A 20,332-nucleotide genomic window follows, 5' to 3' on the forward strand; every position below is an offset into this window, starting at 1 on the left:
GGTCAAATGTAACAGATGTTATATTTGGGATAATACTTTCTCAGTAAACTACAGATTCTCGTACTTTTGGGTTGAGTCCCTTCTTGGATTCGAACCCACACTGCCAGAGTGAGGCACTGAATCGCCAGCACACAAAGTCAGCGACCTAACCCACTCAGCCACCGAGGCTTCCACAAAAATGAAAGTTCAACAACTGGTAGTCTAGATCACGTACTGTGAGTACCCCTCTGACAAGTGTAAACTGGCACGGCTCCCATGGCCGAGAGCTATGAACTCACGATGCCATTTAGAAAGTGGTCAATGTTACATATGATTCAATAATAATAATGATACATTTCATCAAATCTGATCAAATATTCAGCTACAATCATAGAATATGGCAAGCAAGTTATACAGAAAACCAACAAAGAAAGGCCTTTTCATGAAACAGATTAAAATAAAGTCACTGATTGTACCAGTGCCCATGTAACATTTCCTATGCTAAACATTATCATAAAAAATCTCAGAACTATAGGTCAAGAGTTGAACAAACGTGTATTACTTACATAATGGTAAATTAACTTTGTGTCAGGGTTGTGGGAAGTCCTACATACATATCTACAGTTTGTGACACACTCAATCACCCGGTCTATGACTGAGACAAGTATTACCTACATGGAACACTAAAAATAATAATGAACATCATCGGAGCAAGAACTTGACTGACGTAGACGATAAGCAGGAGTGGTGCCAATACCCTGAATCCACCTACACTACAAATTGGTCCAAGTCTCGTCTCTGAATTCAGTGCATGCTGCATATGTGACATGTAGTGTAAAGTAATTAAAAAACAATACATATCTTGTCCCATCATTCCACTGCAATATACAGGGATAGTCTGAATGTAAATTTATGTAAATTTGAATGTAATAACAATTACAGGTACTTATGAATTATTTTTGGTCACACTTCAGAGAGGTCATCTTCAATAGTTTATGAGGTCATATACACTACATTCCTCCGTCGCAGCTTGACTCCTGAGAGTTTCTAGGGCTTCAGTCCTGCCCCACACTGAAGCACATGTACCACATGTGGTGTCTCCTTAGGCAAGTGACTTTGTGCCTCTGTTCACCCAGCAGTGAGTGGGTACCTGGTAGGATGAGATGGGAATGTGGCTGTTAACCTTCTAGCGCCTCACAGGCAGCTTGGGTTGTAAACTCCCCAGGGAGCTGAGAATGAAAATCGAGTGCTCACTGATCCGATCGGGGTAATAATAGTGTAGCGCTATGAGCATCCATTTGGTGAATGGAATCTGGCGCATTATAAATGCATTATGAATACATACAGCTACTTTGCAGTGAAGTCAGTATTTTTAACCAGACAAATCAAGCCACAGCCTGATTCTAGCACTATGGAAACAAGCCTGGCTCTGACCAATGGATATCCATGTTACATCACATAAAACCACTTATTTCTCTTATTTCTCACGTGAAACTATGCCACATCTTTCTGGTATCTCTACATTGCAAGGTAAGGTTTGTACCAAGTTCAACAAGCTAGGAGCCAGTCTTTGGCCTGGAAGATTTTTCGACATTTTTTGCAAAGAAGTCCTGTGAATCACTACACAGGATAGAGGCTGTATATTTTGTTGTTTTTTGTTTGTTGTAAACACCGCACTCAGCAATATTCCAGCTATATGACGGCGGTCTGTAATAATTACAGTGATTTGACATCATGAGCATCGATCCACGCCATTGAGATACCATGACATGCACCTACGAAGTCAGCGAGCCTGACCATTTGATCCTGTTAGTCGCCTTGCTGAGGACCTATTCTACCCCAGATCTTCACGGGTCAGAGGATGTATGTAATCATGGGTGATGGAGGGATGTCTGGTACACAAACCCACGAGTACCCACGATACAGAGAGGTTCATTATCATGATAGACAACCCTTCAAACGGCTGGGGCGCGTTGTAAAGCGCCAATCGCTTGAAAGCAATGAACAGTGATTCGCCTTACAACAGTACGCTAACTTTCAGCCGCTTGCAAGCGAAACAATCACTGGTTGAGGTCGTTGCGTTCTCAAATAAAAATGGCTGCTCACTTTGACAGCGGAACAAGAAATTCTTGAGTGGATCTGCGGGGAAATGAGCAGAGGCAGCTAACACCCCATCATCCTCAGTCTGCTCCACATCTTCAAATTAGTCATAAATTTCATCAGTTCATCATCTATTATGTTCTTCATAAGGGAAAGGCAACCAAGCGACAGTCGCGCCCCCATTTTGGAAGACTGTGCAAGTGCTTCGAACTGTTGAAGACCCCGGGATGAGCGATTAATTTGCTTTCTCGAAGCGATTTGTGGCTTGCAAAGCGCGCCTGTCTCATGCTGATTATTATCTCTTTATCCTCCCTCTTCATCTATGATAAAGTACTACCCAGATGTCGTAATTTCCATTTCTTACAGGGAAACTATTTCTGAGAACAAAGGCTTATTTTTTTAACCTCATAATTTTAAGGAAATTATTTTATCCTCTAACACGAAAATATTGTTAAACTGTATCAAAAATGACACTCATGAATGAGTCATGATGTTCTAGGACTAAAACAATGATAACAACATTACAAAACAGCATTATCACATGATGTAAACATTTGGAATGATTAAGAAAACACTTCTCTCTGAACAATAAATACAAAAGGAGAATACATGAAATATCAGATCAACTTTCACTTCAAAAACATATACTGCAGTGCCAGACCAAACGTTTCCTTGTTTCAGTATCTAAATTAATTCAAATGTTGGCTTGTACATGTTAAAAAGTTTTGTTTGTTTGTTTGTTTGTTTGTTGTTTAACGCCCAACCCAGCAATATTCCAGCAAGTTTCATGATGACAAAGAGTTTACAAGTAATCGGTAATAAAAATTTGTTAGTGGCGTTGGTATTTATTCAAAAGTCTTATCAGAAAAACTAAAAAATATCAGCCAGGAATTATGTAAAACAAGAAATAAATTTGGTCCAACCACTTTTGTATAAACAATCCTTGACATGTTCTATCTGCTATATTAAGTTAAAACACTAGAACTGAAATAAGTTAATCACCCGTGTTGTCATTGTACAGTAGTTAAAACCCAAACCACTGTTTACTGCTGTATGTATAAGTTTTAAATTGGTTTCAACATAATGAATTTCATTTGGGAAATATCATTAAAATCCAACCTGACAAGGTAGATCAGTAGAAATCTACCCTGAATCTCCAAGTTCCAACTGTTAAATAATACAATGTTTAATTGCACAGTTCACACACCGAGTGTAAAAACACCAAGAAATACAAGTCAGTTGCAACATGTATGTCTTACACATTAAATCTAGATAATGATAAAGGTTTGTGAGAACCATGATCAATTGCAAATGCATGTCAAATTACCCTGTACATTACTATACATTGTATTAACATGTCATACCAGTCTACATTAACAGTTCTATGTTAATCTTTGTAACTATACATAGAGAGGAAACACTACCTAGATCTGCCACCCTAATCAACAGCTGACCGAGGAGACAGGTCCTAGATCTGCCACCTGAATCAACAGGTGACCGAGGAGACAGGTCCTAGATCTGCCGCCTTAATCAACAGGTGACCGAGGAGACAGGTCCTAGATCTGCCGCCTTAATCAACAGGTGACCGAGGAGACAGGTCCTGGATCTGCCGCCTTAATCAAAAGGTGACCGAGGAGACAGGTCCTAGATCTGCCGCCTTAAGCAACAGCTGACCGAGGAGACAGGTCCTAGATCTGCCACCTTAATCAACAGCTGAGCAAGGAGACATGTCCTAGACTAGATCTGCCACCCTAATATCAACAGGTAACTGAGGAGTCCTGTTCTTTATACAAAATGTTACCTAATAATTAATAACTACTAGATATTTGGGATGTAATATCTTACATTTTGGTCCATTAGGATTTGTTGTTGTTAATTGTATACAACTCAAAAAGAGTTACTGACCACCCAATTCTTCCATATTAATAAAGTCAATCTCACGACAGAACTTGGCCAAGGTTGTTCATCTGGCACACAATATGAAAACTTCATGTATTAGTAAAGAGATGACTTAAAATGGACATGAAAGGATGAATTTCAGAATTTTAGAAATAAAGCTACCACGCATCACAAACTAGTATACTCCCCAGGGAGCTGAGAATGAAAATCAAGTGCAAACTGATCCACCGACCAGGGTAATAATGTAGTACTTTGTGCATGCTTTAGGGTGTGGATTGGCGCATCATAAATCTGCCACATTATTATTGGTAAACGCAAGCTAATTAAACAGTGACAGATTGTTACACTTGTCTGCGTGGTACATAAGGTCAACAAGATAAAAAAAAATGAGTGGAAAGACTTGGCCTTGAAACGATAAAGAATCCCTACAAAACAATTTATCTTCAAAACAAAATCCTAACATGAATTCATTGAATAAAACTAAAACTATGTAATTAAGTCACTTCTATAGTAACTTCCTTTGAAAACAATTCCTAAAGGCTCAACAACTCAGGATATTAATTAGCAAGCACTCACAATCCTAACAATTTTAAACCAGCAGATGGCCAAACAACTGAATGAACAATGAACAATCTGACTTGATTATGGAAGCTATTTTAAAATGTATGTTGCCATCTGATCAAGGCTTTAATGGCTTTGTTTGTACGCGTGTGAACTGTGTGGCTCCAAATCTTGAGTTGTCTACACATGACTTTCATTCCACTAATCCTGAATGGACTAGCTAGACTAACAGAGGCAGCATGTCACCACAAAATGGACACCACGTCAACAAAAGTCCTTTGAACAATTTCCATCAACTCATACTCTTGTTCGATACATTTCTTCTCTACTCTGCCTGGATGTCTATGACTGAGCAAACCCTTATCATCCACTGATAACCAAGAGATGATGGTGTCCTTAGAGTGATCTCCCTTGTGCTCCTCACAGGGTCAGTCTGTACTGGAGCTGCGAGAACCTCTAGAGGTCTGTCTTTGTAGTCCTGCTACAACTTTATCATTGGTTTCTTTCTGTTTTAAGTTCTCATATTCACGGATGTCATCTATTGTCATTCCTGTTGACAAAAAACAAATAAATTCAAGGTTATGAATCAGAATATTAGATTTTGTAGGCACATTATCGCTTCCTTTTTATGACTCCTTTGAAGTGTGACTGGAATGTGCTCATTTAGCCAAATACTGCAAGGTCTCCAGATGTAGGAGGACCAGGTCACTGTCCACGACCAAATCACTCGAGAGTGATCTTATCGATCCCACAGCTATACCCGTCTGCCTTGCCACGGCGGAGGGCTACAATTATGCTTCGCATGCTTACTGCCCTGTCGGTGCCATCCACACCAAGCCCTATTTTCATCCACAATGCTCTTAGTCTCATTTATCATATTTACCTTCCTTCTAAACTTTATGAATTACATCTGCATATAACCTAGGATCAAATCACTCCCCTAAGGATCGTAACACTCCCCCTTCACCTTCATAGGATGACACCCCCCCCCCACCCCCCCCCCCCCCCCCCCCCCCCCCTTCCCGATGAAAACATGCTCTGCATACTTTCTGTATCCTGTATTGGCAATAATACCAGTTACACACTACTGCTTATTGTATTAGACAATTGTAAGATAAGTAAAATGAGCCCCAACTCTGTCTTGTCAGTATATATTCCATCAGGCATAAACTCCCATTTGTCGTAATGCAATTCGTAATATTTGACTGAATTATTTCTCCCTTGCTTCATATCCCTAAGCTAGAAGTATATCAGCCCATGTATATCAGCCCAAGTAGGTCAGGCCAAGTATAGCCTTTAAGAATAAATCGGAAGATGTTTCATTTGGGTACAAGCATGTCCATGTCACAATATAAAACACACAACTATCTTTAAACCATATGTAACAAAATCAAAACTTCATAGCCCATATATTGCTCAGCTCTGAAAAATTTGCCAGTGGGTACCTCTACGGGATGTAACATGTACGACACCTTGTAGTCCTGGCAGTTTCAGGATCAGGCCACTCTAAGAGTGATTCTATCCTAGGTCAGACTCACTCTGGAGTAAAATATAAGGGGTGTGATTTAATCCTGCTACACCAGATAATTGCCTACCTAGGGAAACTGGCCCACCCCACCTCACCCTCTATGACATAACACAAGTACCTCATGGGCTACCCCGCCACCCCCAGGCTGATGGGCCCAGCAGTGGGGGCTACCCAACCTCCCCCAGGCTGATGGGCCCAGCAGTGGGGGCTACCCAACCTCCCCCAGGCTGATGGGCCAAGCAGTGGGGGCTACCCAACCACCCCCAGGCTGATGGGCCCAGCAGTGGGGGCTACCCAACCACCCCCAGGCTGATGGGCCCAGCAGTGGGGGCTACCCAACCACCCCAAGGCTGATAGGCCCAGCAGTGGGGGCTACCCAACCACCCCCAGGCTGATAGGCCCAGCAGTGGGGAGGCTGACTTACCATGCCATTCATCTATCCAGGCAAACGCCTGCTTGTGGCCCAGGAGGAGAATATCACGGACAGACTGAAAAAACAGTGCAAGGAATATCAGTGTTATTTAAGAATTGACTTAAATATTTGTAGAATTTACACAAAGTCTGCACACCAGATTTTATGTTTAGAACTCCATAAATGACAAAACCTTTGGAAGTCAATTCTTACAAATAAATATGTCAACAATAATAAATTCACAGACTGCTTATTCAATCAAAAACTCACAAAACTGTAGACTACAGTACAAAATAAAGGACATTGGTCAGTGCAGGAATCTTACCAAAGACCCGCCTATACTATTATCAGTGAATCAACACTCAGGGATGAGCAGCGGTAATGGACGTGGCCTATACTGTCTCAGGTCATGGAAAAATAAACGCACAAAAATTGCTTGGTTAGCCAATCTAATGCCACGGAATAACTTGCAATATTTTATTTTGTTGTAAAACAACTTTTAAAGAATCTCAGCATAAACACCACAACTTTACAATCATACTGCACAAACTGATATCAAGTGCAATCTGTCCAAATCAGACTCTGTCAAATTGGGATTTCTGTAAAAAACAGACTTTTTCTCCGGTCCCCTCAGTTCCTTAATAAATTATCATTACTCAAACGGACTTCCAACTCTCCAATTCGGATTTTTTACACTTCGGACTTCGGACTAAAATTACAGTCCCAACAACTCATGTACTATTGAAAAGAAGCTGTCTAACTCAGGCTGGACCAGACCGGACTGGAACATGATCGTGTCAATAAATAACAGTATCCACAGCTTGTCATTATCAATCACAATGTCTGAGGGATCAGCAAGGAAAAAGTATATCAAACTTACACTTGCTAAGAAAGTTGATTTAATTTAGGAATTTAAGTCATTACAAAAACCGAAGCAGAAAGATTTAGCCGAGAAGTGTGGCAGAAGTAAGCAGGCTGTCTCGGACTATCAGCAGCCGTTCGCCATTTTGCCAGGGAATGATCCCTAGATGGTGAACCACTTCACCTCGAAACTATGACTGAAGACACGATTTTGAAAAATAATCTTCAGAAACATAAGCAGTCCGTTCTCAATGACTTTTTGAAGTACCGGTAAAGAATGTTTGAATGTGTATTTAATGCCAGCCCATGTCAATATGTCATGTACAATGAATGTATACGCGAATACAGATGAAAGATCGTTGCTTTTCGTTTTGTCTTCAGTCAACCTTTTTGTAATCTGGACCTCACCGTAAACCAGACTTTTCACTGGTCCCGACTGAGTCCGAATTGGACAGATTCCACTGTACAACCATATGATAAACTTACAGCTGTAGTTTTCTATTTTGCCTTTTCCTTCAGGCTTTTGGCATACTGAACATAAAAATCTGTAAATAAAACAATATGGAGGAAATCCTACTTTATGTGCAAATGATTCCACTTTGGTCTGTAGGCCCCAAACTTCAAATTTGACTTTGACAGCTTTATATGAGCACATGATGGGTGTAGTCGAGTCCTGAAACAAACAATGAAAGATTGGTGTGTAACGATTCACAGGGTTCATCACAATCTGCAGGATAGACCTGGGTTATTAATTCTGGGTATAGACAGCATCTGGGGTTCAGAAGACAAGACTGACAGTAAACGAGGTTTCATCTGGACAGCTCTGATGGTCGTACAAGGGTCAACAAGGGTAATGCTTGCATTACTCAACGTTGTCAGTGTTGGGTGGAAGGGTAATATGGGGTGGCATCACAACTCATGGGTGAACACATCTCATCACTGTTAATGGCAATTTGAATGGTGTACTCTACTGGGACAACATCGTTTGAGATAAAGTTCTATCTTTGGTGCAAATCCAGAGGCGTAATGTCACCTTGCAGAGACAACTGGCCAACTGTTCCTCAAGACCTCTCTTCCCCAACAGAACGTGTCCCTGATGAGATGGAACGATGCCTACATCAGGTAACACTAGCTCATTTGGGGCAATCTTTGGTTGACAAAGAAGAACATCCCATCATCTTGTGTCTTCAATGCACCGCCGCTGCCTTGACTGTATCAACGCAAATGATGGTCACACCTCATATTGACATTGCTAACTGAGTTGCTGCACCACCCCTATTTTAGAGTGTGTCGCTCTGTCTCCTGTTACCAGGTATGGGTTTTGTCTATGAATATTTTATGATCAAACATGAACGATCAGGCCAAGGACCAAATATTATGTTGTTATTTTCAAAAACATAACATAAATATAAAGAACAGTTACTTTTTTCCATAAGAAGAACAACACACAAGGTCTCGAGCTGTTGCTGTAGTTATTGACTAACATCTTCTACTCACTTCCGTTGATGATGGAACTCTTTCCTTAATTGTAATTAAAGGAGTCAGTTGGTTTTTTTTATGTATCGTATAATGAATCCTTCCTTGACCTTACTGTCGAAGTACGTATCATATCACATGTCATATTGTGACCTAACTGTCGAGGTACATATCATATCCCATATCATATCATGAACTTACTGTCGAGGTATCTATCATATCATATATCATATCATGAACTTACTGTGGAAGTACATATCATATCACATATCATGTCAAGACCTTAGCATCCAGGTATGTATCGTATCACGTATCAAATCGTGACCTTGCCATCACGGTAACACTCACTCACCCTCCAGCCTTCTGACATGGGACCACGACTGGTCTTCTTTGACTGGAAAGTTTTCAGATCCTGCAGAAGAATTGTATGCTACAGTAAATGCTTCATTCTCTGAAACCTACTTTAAACTTGCAAGTTCCATTTCATATTTGTTTGTTTGTTTGTTTTTAATGCCCCATTCAGCAATATTCCAGCTAAATGATGCGTGGCCAATAAATAATTGAGTCTGGACCAGACAATCCAGTGATTGATATGCTCCACGCCATCAGGTTACAATGACACACCTGTACAATCAACCAAATCACCTGATTCATTCAGTCGCCAATTACAACAAATATACGTTGCTGGTGGCCAATCTGAACTTTAGTTTGTTTCTTGTTTAACGCTGCATTCAGCAATATTCTGGCTTCCGAAAATAAACGAACCTGGACGAGACAATCCAGTGATTGACTTCCTGAGCATTGATCTACACAATTGGCATATGATGACCTGCATCAACCAAATCAGCAAGCCTGACCACCCGATCCCGTTAGTTGCCTCTTATGACAAGCATGGGTAGCTGAAGACCAATTCTAACCCGGATCTTCATGAGGATTAATATTAAGAAACACAGACAGTGGTAAATAAATACAGACAGTAGTATACCAGAATATCTTGTATACTTATATTTTGCTCTGGCTAAAAATGACGCAACAAGCTTTTAATTTTTAAAAGACAGGACTGAGCTGAATGATACAATCTTTGCATCAATGTCCAAACTGCTCTTGACAAGTTCCAAAGGCCTTAGATAACCCTTTTATCACATGACATGACATGACACGAATCGAAACACTGTAACCACATATATCATGAATAACATTGGTGTATAATAATAACTTTATTGATAATTTATAACAATAATAGCTCTAGTCGTGGCAACTTCCAAACCTTTAGGAAGTTGTAATCTATCGGACCGTCATTCAGGTGATGTTTCTGCCAGATCACTATCTGAAAAGTACTATCATGAAAGTGTATCCCATGGATAAGCCGACCCCTTTCTACAGAATCTTTTTTCTGGTCCTCAAAATTCGGCCTATCTGCAGTCATATACGGTAGTATTGTAACCAAGCATTTCCACTGAGCCACTGTGGCCGGTGATGAAGTAAAGGTTCACTGAGCACATCCATCACTTCTCTGTCGTACCTCTTCCTCCTTGCAATGCTTCTGAGGCAGCTCATCAAACACAATGTCCACGTGGTCCACCTCCCTCACACTCAGATCCTCCTCCGACAGGTTCACACACTGCAGCAGATCAGGACACGTTTAACAATTGGCTTTAATATAGTGTGTGCTTATGGAGGAATAAACCTAAAACCAAGGTGCATATTGCTTGTATACTAAAGTGTCTATACCAGTTTTGACATTTATACCTCTATAAACACTAAAATAATTAAGAAATGACTTCCACTTTGTGTGAGTTCATTGGAGTATGAATCTTCATTGAGTGAGGGCCAAACTGTATGAATGTCATCGCAAGTGGAAGTCAATTCTTATAATTTTGTGTTGCAATATTTGTTACCTCAAAGGATGTAGGCCTAAATCTATACAATATTTAGTATGTGTGACTTCATGTTTACACTAACAGCCACACAACAACCAGCTGCATCGCGGAATAAAATAGAGAGGTGACATTAGCGTATGTATGCACAACTTGCCCTTAAGAAACATCTTACACAACACATGTATTCAAATAATATCACCATTAGATGAGAAAAGTCTGTGAAGAACTACCTCAGTAAGTCAGTCACAGTGACAGTGTGTTGTAATACATTTACATCAACTTCAAGACGTCAAAATGGCCGACATGATAAACGTGACGGGAGAGATTTCTGAAGTTGTTAATGAACCTGTGGCGGTTACATGTGTTAGTCACCATTGATCAGTTGGGCGATCATTCATTCAAAGCTGATTTAAGATGTGTCAAATAGACACTATCACTGTCTGCCTAGTTGACACTATGATAGTTTAGACGTGCATTTCTTTGTTTTGTTCACTGGGAACGATCGTAGCAAGGATTCGTGAACGATCATGCAGTCAAAGTCTCAGACATTTCTCAATGTACACTAAAACACTGAGTTCAAGATTAAAGGGTCTAAATGATCAGACAGAACGTTTCTGTATGTATTCATGCTGGCGAATTCCCAGGGTTCCCAGCAATGTGGAAGTAGTCCATCAGTGTTTACGTCATTTCAAGAACATGGTTTCGTGAAAAACGTATGAACGTCAAATCATGTTGTTCATACACTTATAAACGTCAATTTTGTGGTCGTGTGACTGACCTCTCATCCAATGTAAAAGCTGTATATCATGTAAACTTCAAATTAAAAATTATTCTGAAGTGAATTCTTATAGATATATATGTCAGCAATAATAACTTGACAGACTACTTATTTATCATTAACACACAAAAAAACTGTAAACAACAGTACAAAATCAGTAAGATTGTTCAGCACAATGAGGCAACACAAGCCCCACCCATTTTGTTATCAGCCAATCATAAAGATGTTGTCAGTTTGTGGACATGGCCGCATTTTTTTCATGTCAACGAAACTGTACAATTTGAGATAAAAGTTTCCTAGACATGATATTCCTTTCATGAATGGCTTAAACCACTAGGTACCCACCAACCCTCACCGCTGATATGGAGTGAGTTGAATGTTATATTGCTGTCAGTATTAAACCGATCAAATCATGGTCAAATCACGATCAAATCACCATCAAATCATGGTCAAATCACGATCAAATCATGATAACTCACGATCAAATCATGATAAAATCATGGTCAAATCATGATCAAATCATGATCAAATCACGATCAAATCATGACCAAATCACGATCGAATCATGGTCAAATCAGGATCAAATCACGGTCAAATCACGATCAAATCATGATAACTCACGATCAAATCATGGTCATATCATCGCCAAATCACGATCGAATCATGGTCAAATCAGGATCAAATCACAATCAAATCATGATCAACTCACAATCAAATCATGACAGGAGACACCAAAAATGTGCTTCACACAGTGTTCCCATGAGTGAAGATGAACAATTCCAGATTAATTCATCATGTCTTAAAAAAAAGAAAAATGCCTGAAATACCACAGACAGCATATAACATCACATATAATCCATCAGTATTTTAAAGTCTGTCACAACTGCATCCAACAAGATGGATGGCTCCACACATCAAATCCCATTACAATAAATTGCTACATGGATAGATATCGGAGTGATGGATAGTTTGATTTTTTCTTATTCATTTTTGGACCACCAACTCTACTTAGGACATAAAGAGGAGGTTTGCTCATCCTTGCCAGACCTAACTGACAAAATTACACAACCAGATGCATGAGAAGCATGGCACTTCTGTCTGCCACGACAAGCGCCACTCTGCAGCTCAACAACCTCCTCCTAAGCTGTGTAGAGGAGAGAGACTTGAGGAGCCAGGAATTTTAAGTTTTGTCAAATTAGATTTCCTGTGTGAGTATGCACAATCAGACGAATTCATCTACTGGTCTTAACCCAAAAACCCACACAGCGATGTACTTCAACTTTGTTACATTTATGTCCATGCCTTGTCTGGCAGTGATCCATAATTACTTTTAAAAGAGAAAGTCAGTGCATTATCTATTCAGTTGTTTTTTTATTCCATTAGCCTGTCACGATTTTGAAATATTTTTCAAAATATTCCATCATTTTGTAAAACAAAGTTAGTCTAAGAAACATAAACTCTCCATCAACACTTAACAAATATATCGCTAGTTTAAAAATTGTTTTGCTTGTTCAAGGCCAAACACTATTAGAACGATATGCATGTACGTTGCGGCTCTTTGTACTAGTCCAGACTTATGCTGATTTTATAGTGCTAGCCCACTGAGATACCATGCCACAGTTTAACATGAATACCCCAAACAGACACAGCATACTGACTCCGAGCTGACCAGTCCTTGTTTTAGCACCATATTGCCGAACGCCAGACAGTGTAACAACAAGTACCATTTTCTAACGTCTTTTGGTATGAAGCAGCCGTGGACTGAACCCTGGACCTTCTGCTCTCCGGCCGGATGCTCTACCACTAGACCATGGAGGCGGTCCTGTTGTAAGGAACCCCATACTACCAAGAAGACTGTCAGCCAAATAAAATAATATTTGGCTGACAACTAAATGAACCCTTATTGTTGATTCTGTTTTCGAACTGGAAAAGATGATTTTTTTGTATTTCCCAATGAACAGAAATCTTGATACATGATACATCTTGTGATCCTACGCCATGCATGAACCCTTTGTCTGCATGCTATCCTTTTCTGCCAGAAATGCTGATGGGGCTGTTGTCGGCACACCTGATACTACCATGTACCCAGGTACTTTTGAATATAATAAAAGTACCAACGAAGTCTCAAAACTACCCCTGCACATTTCTTTTGACCTGGACCCGTGAAGATCCTGGGTAGAATAGGTCTTCAGCAACCCATGCTTTCCAAAAAAGGCGGCTCCCCTTGTCATATGAGGTTACTAACAGGATTGGGTGGTCAGGCTTGCTGACTTGATGGATGCATCGTATCCCAATTGCCTGGATCGATGATCATGATGCCAGTCACTGGATTGTTTTGGTCCAGACTCGATTATTTACATGCCGACATCATATAGCTGAAATATTGCTGAGTGCGGCATTAAACAACAAACAAACAAACAAACAAATCTTTCAACCTCTGCGCTTTATGACAGATGGCTGTCCCGTATACCCCTACACAAGAGTGGGTACATCTAAGTGCAAAGGGTAGTTGCGAGAGTCTGTGGTTACTTTTTTGTATACTCAAAAGTACCTGGGCCCTATTCCACAAAGCTATCGCAGCACTACGACAGTCATAAGTCTATGTTAAAGTATAAGAGTTACGATCGTCTCAGCACTACGATCGCTTTGTGAAACAGGGCCCTGGGTACACAGTAGTATAAGGTGTGGCGACAACAACCCAAGCAGTGTGTAGAATCCGATGTTCAGCAAGAAATGTCCACTTGTGCAATGTCAGCCAACTCTCATTGGTCCGAGTACTGGCTTCCCTCTCATAGAGCCTGGGCTTGTATGCATTCATTGGTTACAACATGGCAACTACACCATAAACGACCCTAAGTATTCACAGAGATATGGACATAGTTTACAAGTTTGATGATGTCACTTGCCAAGCCTGCCGGCATGTTATGTTTCATAAATCTAGTCCAGCAATCAACAAGGATGTAGCTGTCAACACACGAGCTAGGATTTTATGACAAAGGAAGTTGGGCTACATTGCAGCCGTGACACTTTACCTTGTGTTGTAAACACCATCGTAAACAAGTATTTTTCATAAACAGAAACAAAGCCACGGAAAGAAAAGAACTGCAAGCCTTTATATTGTTTTTAGTTGGTTTATGAGACTGACCGACAAAAAAATCTGAATTAAAAATAAACAATAGCAAAAGAAAAAGACTTTTGACAAAAAAACATGGCCGACTGTTTTACAATTAGGTGAAATGACAAAAAAAAAGAAAAGATTTTGTTACTGCTGTTGGTAAGAAATGATGAATAATACTTAATAAATTTTTATTCTAAAGAGTATAACTTTAGGGGTTTTTTTACCACTTACATTAAATTTTTAACCAAATACTTTGTGAACCCACTAATAAAAACTTAAAGGCACACTGGACACCTGGTCATGTGTCAACAAGGCAATCCTGATAAATATGTCCAAGGGATGTCACTGACTCTACATCATGTGTCAACAAGGCAATCCTGATAAATATGTCCAAGGGATGTCACTGACTCTACATCATGTGTCAACAAGGCAATCCTGATAAATATGTCCAAGGGATGTCACTGACTCTACATCATGTGTCAACAAGGCAATCCTGATAAATATGTCCAAGGGATGTCACTGACTCTACATCATGTGTCAACAAGGCAATCCTGATAAATATGTCCAAGGGATGTCACTGACTCCACACAATGCATCTCTACTCCACAAATACAGGCATTTGTCTCCGACACCGATCACAGTGCATGGGCAAGGTGAACTGGGAAAATGTATTTTGTCAAAACTTTGAATCAACACCTAATGTTTTCAATTATAATCAGTCATGCAATAATGTAATATGAAGCTAAAAATGCTGTTTTCTGTTTATTAGTCATTACTATTAACAAAACTATTAACATTTTTTTACTTTCCTAAAACACAACAAACACAGACTAAGTAAAATTATTACTGACACTACTAACATTTAATATCTGAAATAAAAATATTTCAGATTCTTTTTGTTCAATTGTCTGTTAACATAATGGAAAAGAGACTAGAGAATCTTGTCATTTTCAGATTCAGATACAACTTGTCAATGTATTGTCGACTTTGGAGTTTTTGGATATTTTTTTCAGGGTCTCAATCAAAGCTCCCTACTGAGAAAAGGCCCTAAATCTGACTGTTTGTTTGTTTGTTTTGCTTGTTTGTTGTTTAACGCCGCACTCAGCAATATTCCAGCTGTATGATGCTGGTCTGTAAATAATCAAGTCCAGACCAGACAATCCAGTGATTGACAGTGTGAACACTGATCTACGCAATTGGGATAGGATGACATGCATCAACCAAGTCAGCAAGCCTGACCACCCGATCCCGACTTCTTCTGGATATATACAGTCACGTGATATATATTGTTTGATGACAAAAATTATCTAAAACTCTATGGTTACACTATAAGTCACTATATCCCATTTCTTTCTGACAATGCACCCATTCCTTCTGACTTTTATATGTTTGAATAAAGATAAAACTTCATGCATTAAACTTCAGTATATGCAAGAGCGGATCGTCTTACATGTGTATCTACATACATTTTGCCAGGGCTACGATCAAACTGCCCCTGGTAGGGTCGGGTAATAGGGTGGTGGGTACCCGGGTAGTAAATTTGGACCCGTCCCAGCCAGTGACACAGCATTGCAGATTACCTCACCTAGATATTTAGTCACCTGTAAACTAAGACAGCCACTTAACACCTAACAAACAAAACTGTCAGAGTTCAAATATTTTCTGCAAGTACACTGAGGAAAAACTAACACTGGAATGTTAAAAATGGGACCAGGGTTGAGGGAGAGAGGGGTGGTGCAGGGGTGGTGAGAGGGGAGAGGGTTGGTGTTGGAAGGGGGTGAGGGGTGGTTCAGGGGTGGTGAGAGGGGAGAGGGGTGGTGTTGGAAAGGGGATGAGGGGTGGTGCAGGGATGGTGAGAGGGGAGAGGGGTGGTGTTGGAAAGGGGATGAGGGGTGGTGCAGGGGTGGTGAGAGGGGAGAGGGGTGGTGTTGGTAAGGGGGTGAGGGGTGGTTCAGGGGTGGTGAGAGGGGAGAGGGGTGGTGTTGGAAAGGGGATGAGGGGTGGTGCAGGAATGGTGAGAGGGGAGAGGGGTGGTGTTGGAAAGGGGATGAGGGGTGGTGAGAGATGGGACAGGGGTGAGGATGTTTTTTTAATTGGGGGTAAGAGTAAGGGTGAGGACAACCAATAAGCTGTCCCATGTGACCTGGGATCCACACTGATGGAATGATGACAACATTAACATGACTAACTCCGGCAATGCTACAATTCCAATACTTACATTTTCTGCTGAGCCATTATTGTCTTCATAACAGGTCTCGATATAGATGGAAAACTTGGGAATGAATGAACACTGAAACATGAAACAAACAACCTCACCACCAACCCATACACATACCACAGCCGGACTGTTGATAACAGGGCCAGGAACCCATTTACCCAGCCCTGGAAACATAGCAGCACTCATGTCCAGCAGCAGTAAAAACACAGACATCAAATGGACAAACCCTCCAAGTTGAGGGGTTGTCTCAACAAGGAAGCTATTCGAAGAAGGGCCTGGTATTACAGTGTCATTCCTCCAGTAGTTGATGGTTACGTTACTTATCAAGTGAAGACTTCACTGTAGAGGATGAAAAGAGATATATGACTGAAACTAATGAAGACAGAAATATTTCGTTCCTGTGATCATTTCTAGGGCTGCATGAAAACAGTTTCATGTTTCCAGGTTTCTCAGGCACTTGATTTAAAACTGATCAGGAAGGGGAAATACATTGCCTGAGAACAAAGTAATCACTAAGCTGAACATCTTATTTCTTCTAAACTAAAATAGAAACATTTAGCTTTTTTAGCTTTGGTGGTGAGTAAAACACTAATTTGCAACAGCATACATGTATATCATCAAGATAGAGCATTCGTGAGTGAGTTCGTGAGTGAGTTCGTGAGTGAGTTCGTGAGTTCGTGAGTGAGTTCGTGAGTTCGTGAGTGAGTTCGTGAGTGAGTTCGTGAGTGAGTTCGTGAGTGAGTGAGTGAGTGAGTGAGTGTGTGAGTGAGTGTGTTGATTCAGTTTGAGTGATTCCTTCAACCAGATTTAATGCATGAACAATATTTTCGCCAGACAAATTTCATCTCCTGTTTAAAGATGTGAGTGAGTGAGTGAGTGAGTGAGTGAGTGAGTGAGTGAGAATTTAACATTGCATCAGCATTATTTGCTGCACATCACAATAATTATTAATAAGATCTTGTCGCAGTCAGAATATTCTTTATCGCTTGTACATAATGAAGTCTGCAAACCAGTGGTTGACAATGTGAATACCGTCCATGTCATGGGGGTAAAATGACAGGCAGGAGAGTTCAAAATTAAGCATGAAAGTCTTTGGTTTCTTGTCATGTGGTGAGGTGATATTGGGCGTATCGTTGCATTCACGGGGGGGGGGGGGAAAGGATCCTAGATTCAAATACCAGAGGAGATAACTCAAGAACCCTAGGACCATCTTTATATTTAAAACACTGAGCCGTCATCAAGCCCGACCCAACCAATTTAGAGGACTCCTACAACAGTAGACTGCTGGATACCTACTCTAACTGGATCTCCAGGGGATGAATTATGAGAGCATCTCTAACTTCAAAACTACAAAACATACTCACTGTGTATTCTGTTTGGACAAAGCCAAGCGAATCCATGAAAAAAAAGAAAGACATAAAGAATTAGTTTTCTTATGAAGCAAACTCTGTATATTTCATATCAAAGTCATATTATATACAGTCAAACACTGTTGTGTCGAAGTTGAATGATCCTATGTACCTAAATAATTTGAGTTATCCGAAGTTCGACAAAACTGAAAATTGTGAATAAAGAAGGAATACGCAGTGACCAAGCTTCTGCTTCGAGATAACCGTAAATTCGACACATCAAAGTCCGACACAACGGTGTTTAACATTTTGTTGAAGATTTACCAGAACAGCCACATAAAATACATGTTGGCAGCATAACATCAGTATTGTTATACAAGGTGTAGTTTGCAATTGTCTATTTAGGCACTTCCAGTTCGGGTAAACACATGCCTAATGTAGTACAACTTCGAAACAGAAAGTCCTCAGTAACGCTTCCAGCTGCCATAAAAAAATTCTAAAGTTTTAAGCCCATCTAGTCAAATGACCTTGACCTTCAACGTCACCTAACAACACGCCACAACTGAGGTGGTGTTACAATCATGAAGACTCCATACCACGTCATACCACATTACTTTCTGAACGAACTGTTTGTGTGAATGACCTTCAAAGTGACCTTGACATTTGACACAACCATGACATATGGCATATGTCATAGTTTCATAGCTCTAAATATTTCGATCATGCAATCTGGTTGTTGGCAATTTTCTAACATGACATGACATGACATGACATGACCTCAACTATTGACTCAGCCTACCCCAAAGGAATGAGCAATCCTTGAAATCCTTGAAACCATATGTACACCTGTTGCTCAGCGTATGGCATTTAGCAACATACTACAGTCAAACTAAACGGCTGCTATATTGCTCTTCCTCTGCCATATTCATCCTACAGTGACGCCATATCACGCCTCACGTCGATTCACAGTGGTTACAGAATCACATAGCGCAACCAACTCAGTCAGCACACTACTGGTCATGTAATTTCAAAGCTTGCAGTTGCTGCAGTTTTCTAACATTAGTTGTGGAAGTTGCAACTTGTACGACAGAAAACACCTCAACTCACAATTACCAGCGACATTGTACTTCGGAAGGCTTTGTTTACATTTCTTAGATCGACCCTACAATGTACTTGTGGAATGTTTCTAGTCATGTGAATAATTTGAAGCAATTAATATCAGAGCTCCAGATAAGATGCGTATCTGCGTAAAATACGCATCGGAAATGCAGAAATAAGCAGTAAAATAAAATCCAAGTGTATCAAATACGAAACGAACATTACAGATACGCTACAAACATAAAACTTGTGTGTATCATCAAAATATTGTGAAGTAACCCTGCGTATTTGATAAGCAAATCAGCAACTTATTTTGAAATTATAAACGGGCATTCCGTCAACCTTGCCAAACTCCAAGGTGACAGTTACATCATGATCATTTGCCATCACACTTTCTTGTGGAAGTATCGTGGAACTTTTGAGTCCTATAAAGCTCTCAAACCCACACGACATCAGTTTTCAGGGACTAGATGAATAGAGTTTTTAAATATTTACCTTAAATACCCAAATGTGTAAAAACTAGTGGGTAACAGAAATTTGAATACCCAGATAGAATTACTGATACCCAATGATTGTAAAATGCATTGGTAAAATACCCACAACACCAAAAGCTTATCTGGAGCTCTGAATATTAAAACTTAAATTTAAGAATCCTACTTATTGCTGCATGGGATCATGGATAACCACACACTGAACGAAATATGACGTATTTAAATAACAAACTACCCATTTTAGAGGTGCATTATGTTCAAAACATAAATATGTCCCTTAACATAAGGGTGGAAGCAATTAGATGGAAGAGCCTGTCAGTTAGCCCTGTTCGAGGATTTTCAATTTACATCACAGGTCATGACTGATCTGATTTTTAACCCAGCTCCAATAAAACATAAGATTAATCTTAAATTCCGCATCTTACAAAAGAACCCTACTTTATTACACTGCATGTGGTTGTAGAACAAACTTTATTTCCTAATTGTATAATTCCAAATTGGGAATTTGTACTGACATTTGTGCAGGCATCGGGCTGAATATCACCCTATGAGTAGGTCTAGATAAACCCCTGCCCTGGCAGACA

General features: G+C 40.1%; 1 protein-coding gene across 1 annotated transcript in view; it reads right to left on the reverse strand.

The window, feature by feature from the left end:
- Window positions 1–2,570: 2,570 nt before the first annotated feature.
- Window positions 2,571–20,332, reverse strand: part of LOC124146363 (cytoplasmic phosphatidylinositol transfer protein 1-like) — a 39,743-nt gene continuing 21,981 nt past the window's right edge. The window contains exons 4-10 of the mRNA XM_046516622.2: window positions 18,175–18,182; window positions 16,811–16,882; window positions 10,339–10,437; window positions 9,169–9,228; window positions 7,918–8,013; window positions 6,492–6,555; window positions 2,571–5,089 (exon numbers count right to left, since the gene is read on the reverse strand). Coding sequence (XP_046372578.1) covers window positions 4,968–5,089; window positions 6,492–6,555; window positions 7,918–8,013; window positions 9,169–9,228; window positions 10,339–10,437; window positions 16,811–16,882; window positions 18,175–18,182 — 521 coding nt within the window. The 3' untranslated portion in view covers window positions 2,571–4,967. The remainder of the gene's footprint in view (window positions 5,090–6,491; window positions 6,556–7,917; window positions 8,014–9,168; window positions 9,229–10,338; window positions 10,438–16,810; window positions 16,883–18,174; window positions 18,183–20,332) is intronic.

Source organism: Haliotis rufescens, unplaced genomic scaffold, assembly GCF_023055435.1.
Source record: "Haliotis rufescens isolate VD_foot unplaced genomic scaffold, xgHalRufe1.0.p SCAF_11, whole genome shotgun sequence".
NCBI lineage: Eukaryota > Metazoa > Mollusca > Gastropoda > Lepetellida > Haliotidae > Haliotis > Haliotis rufescens.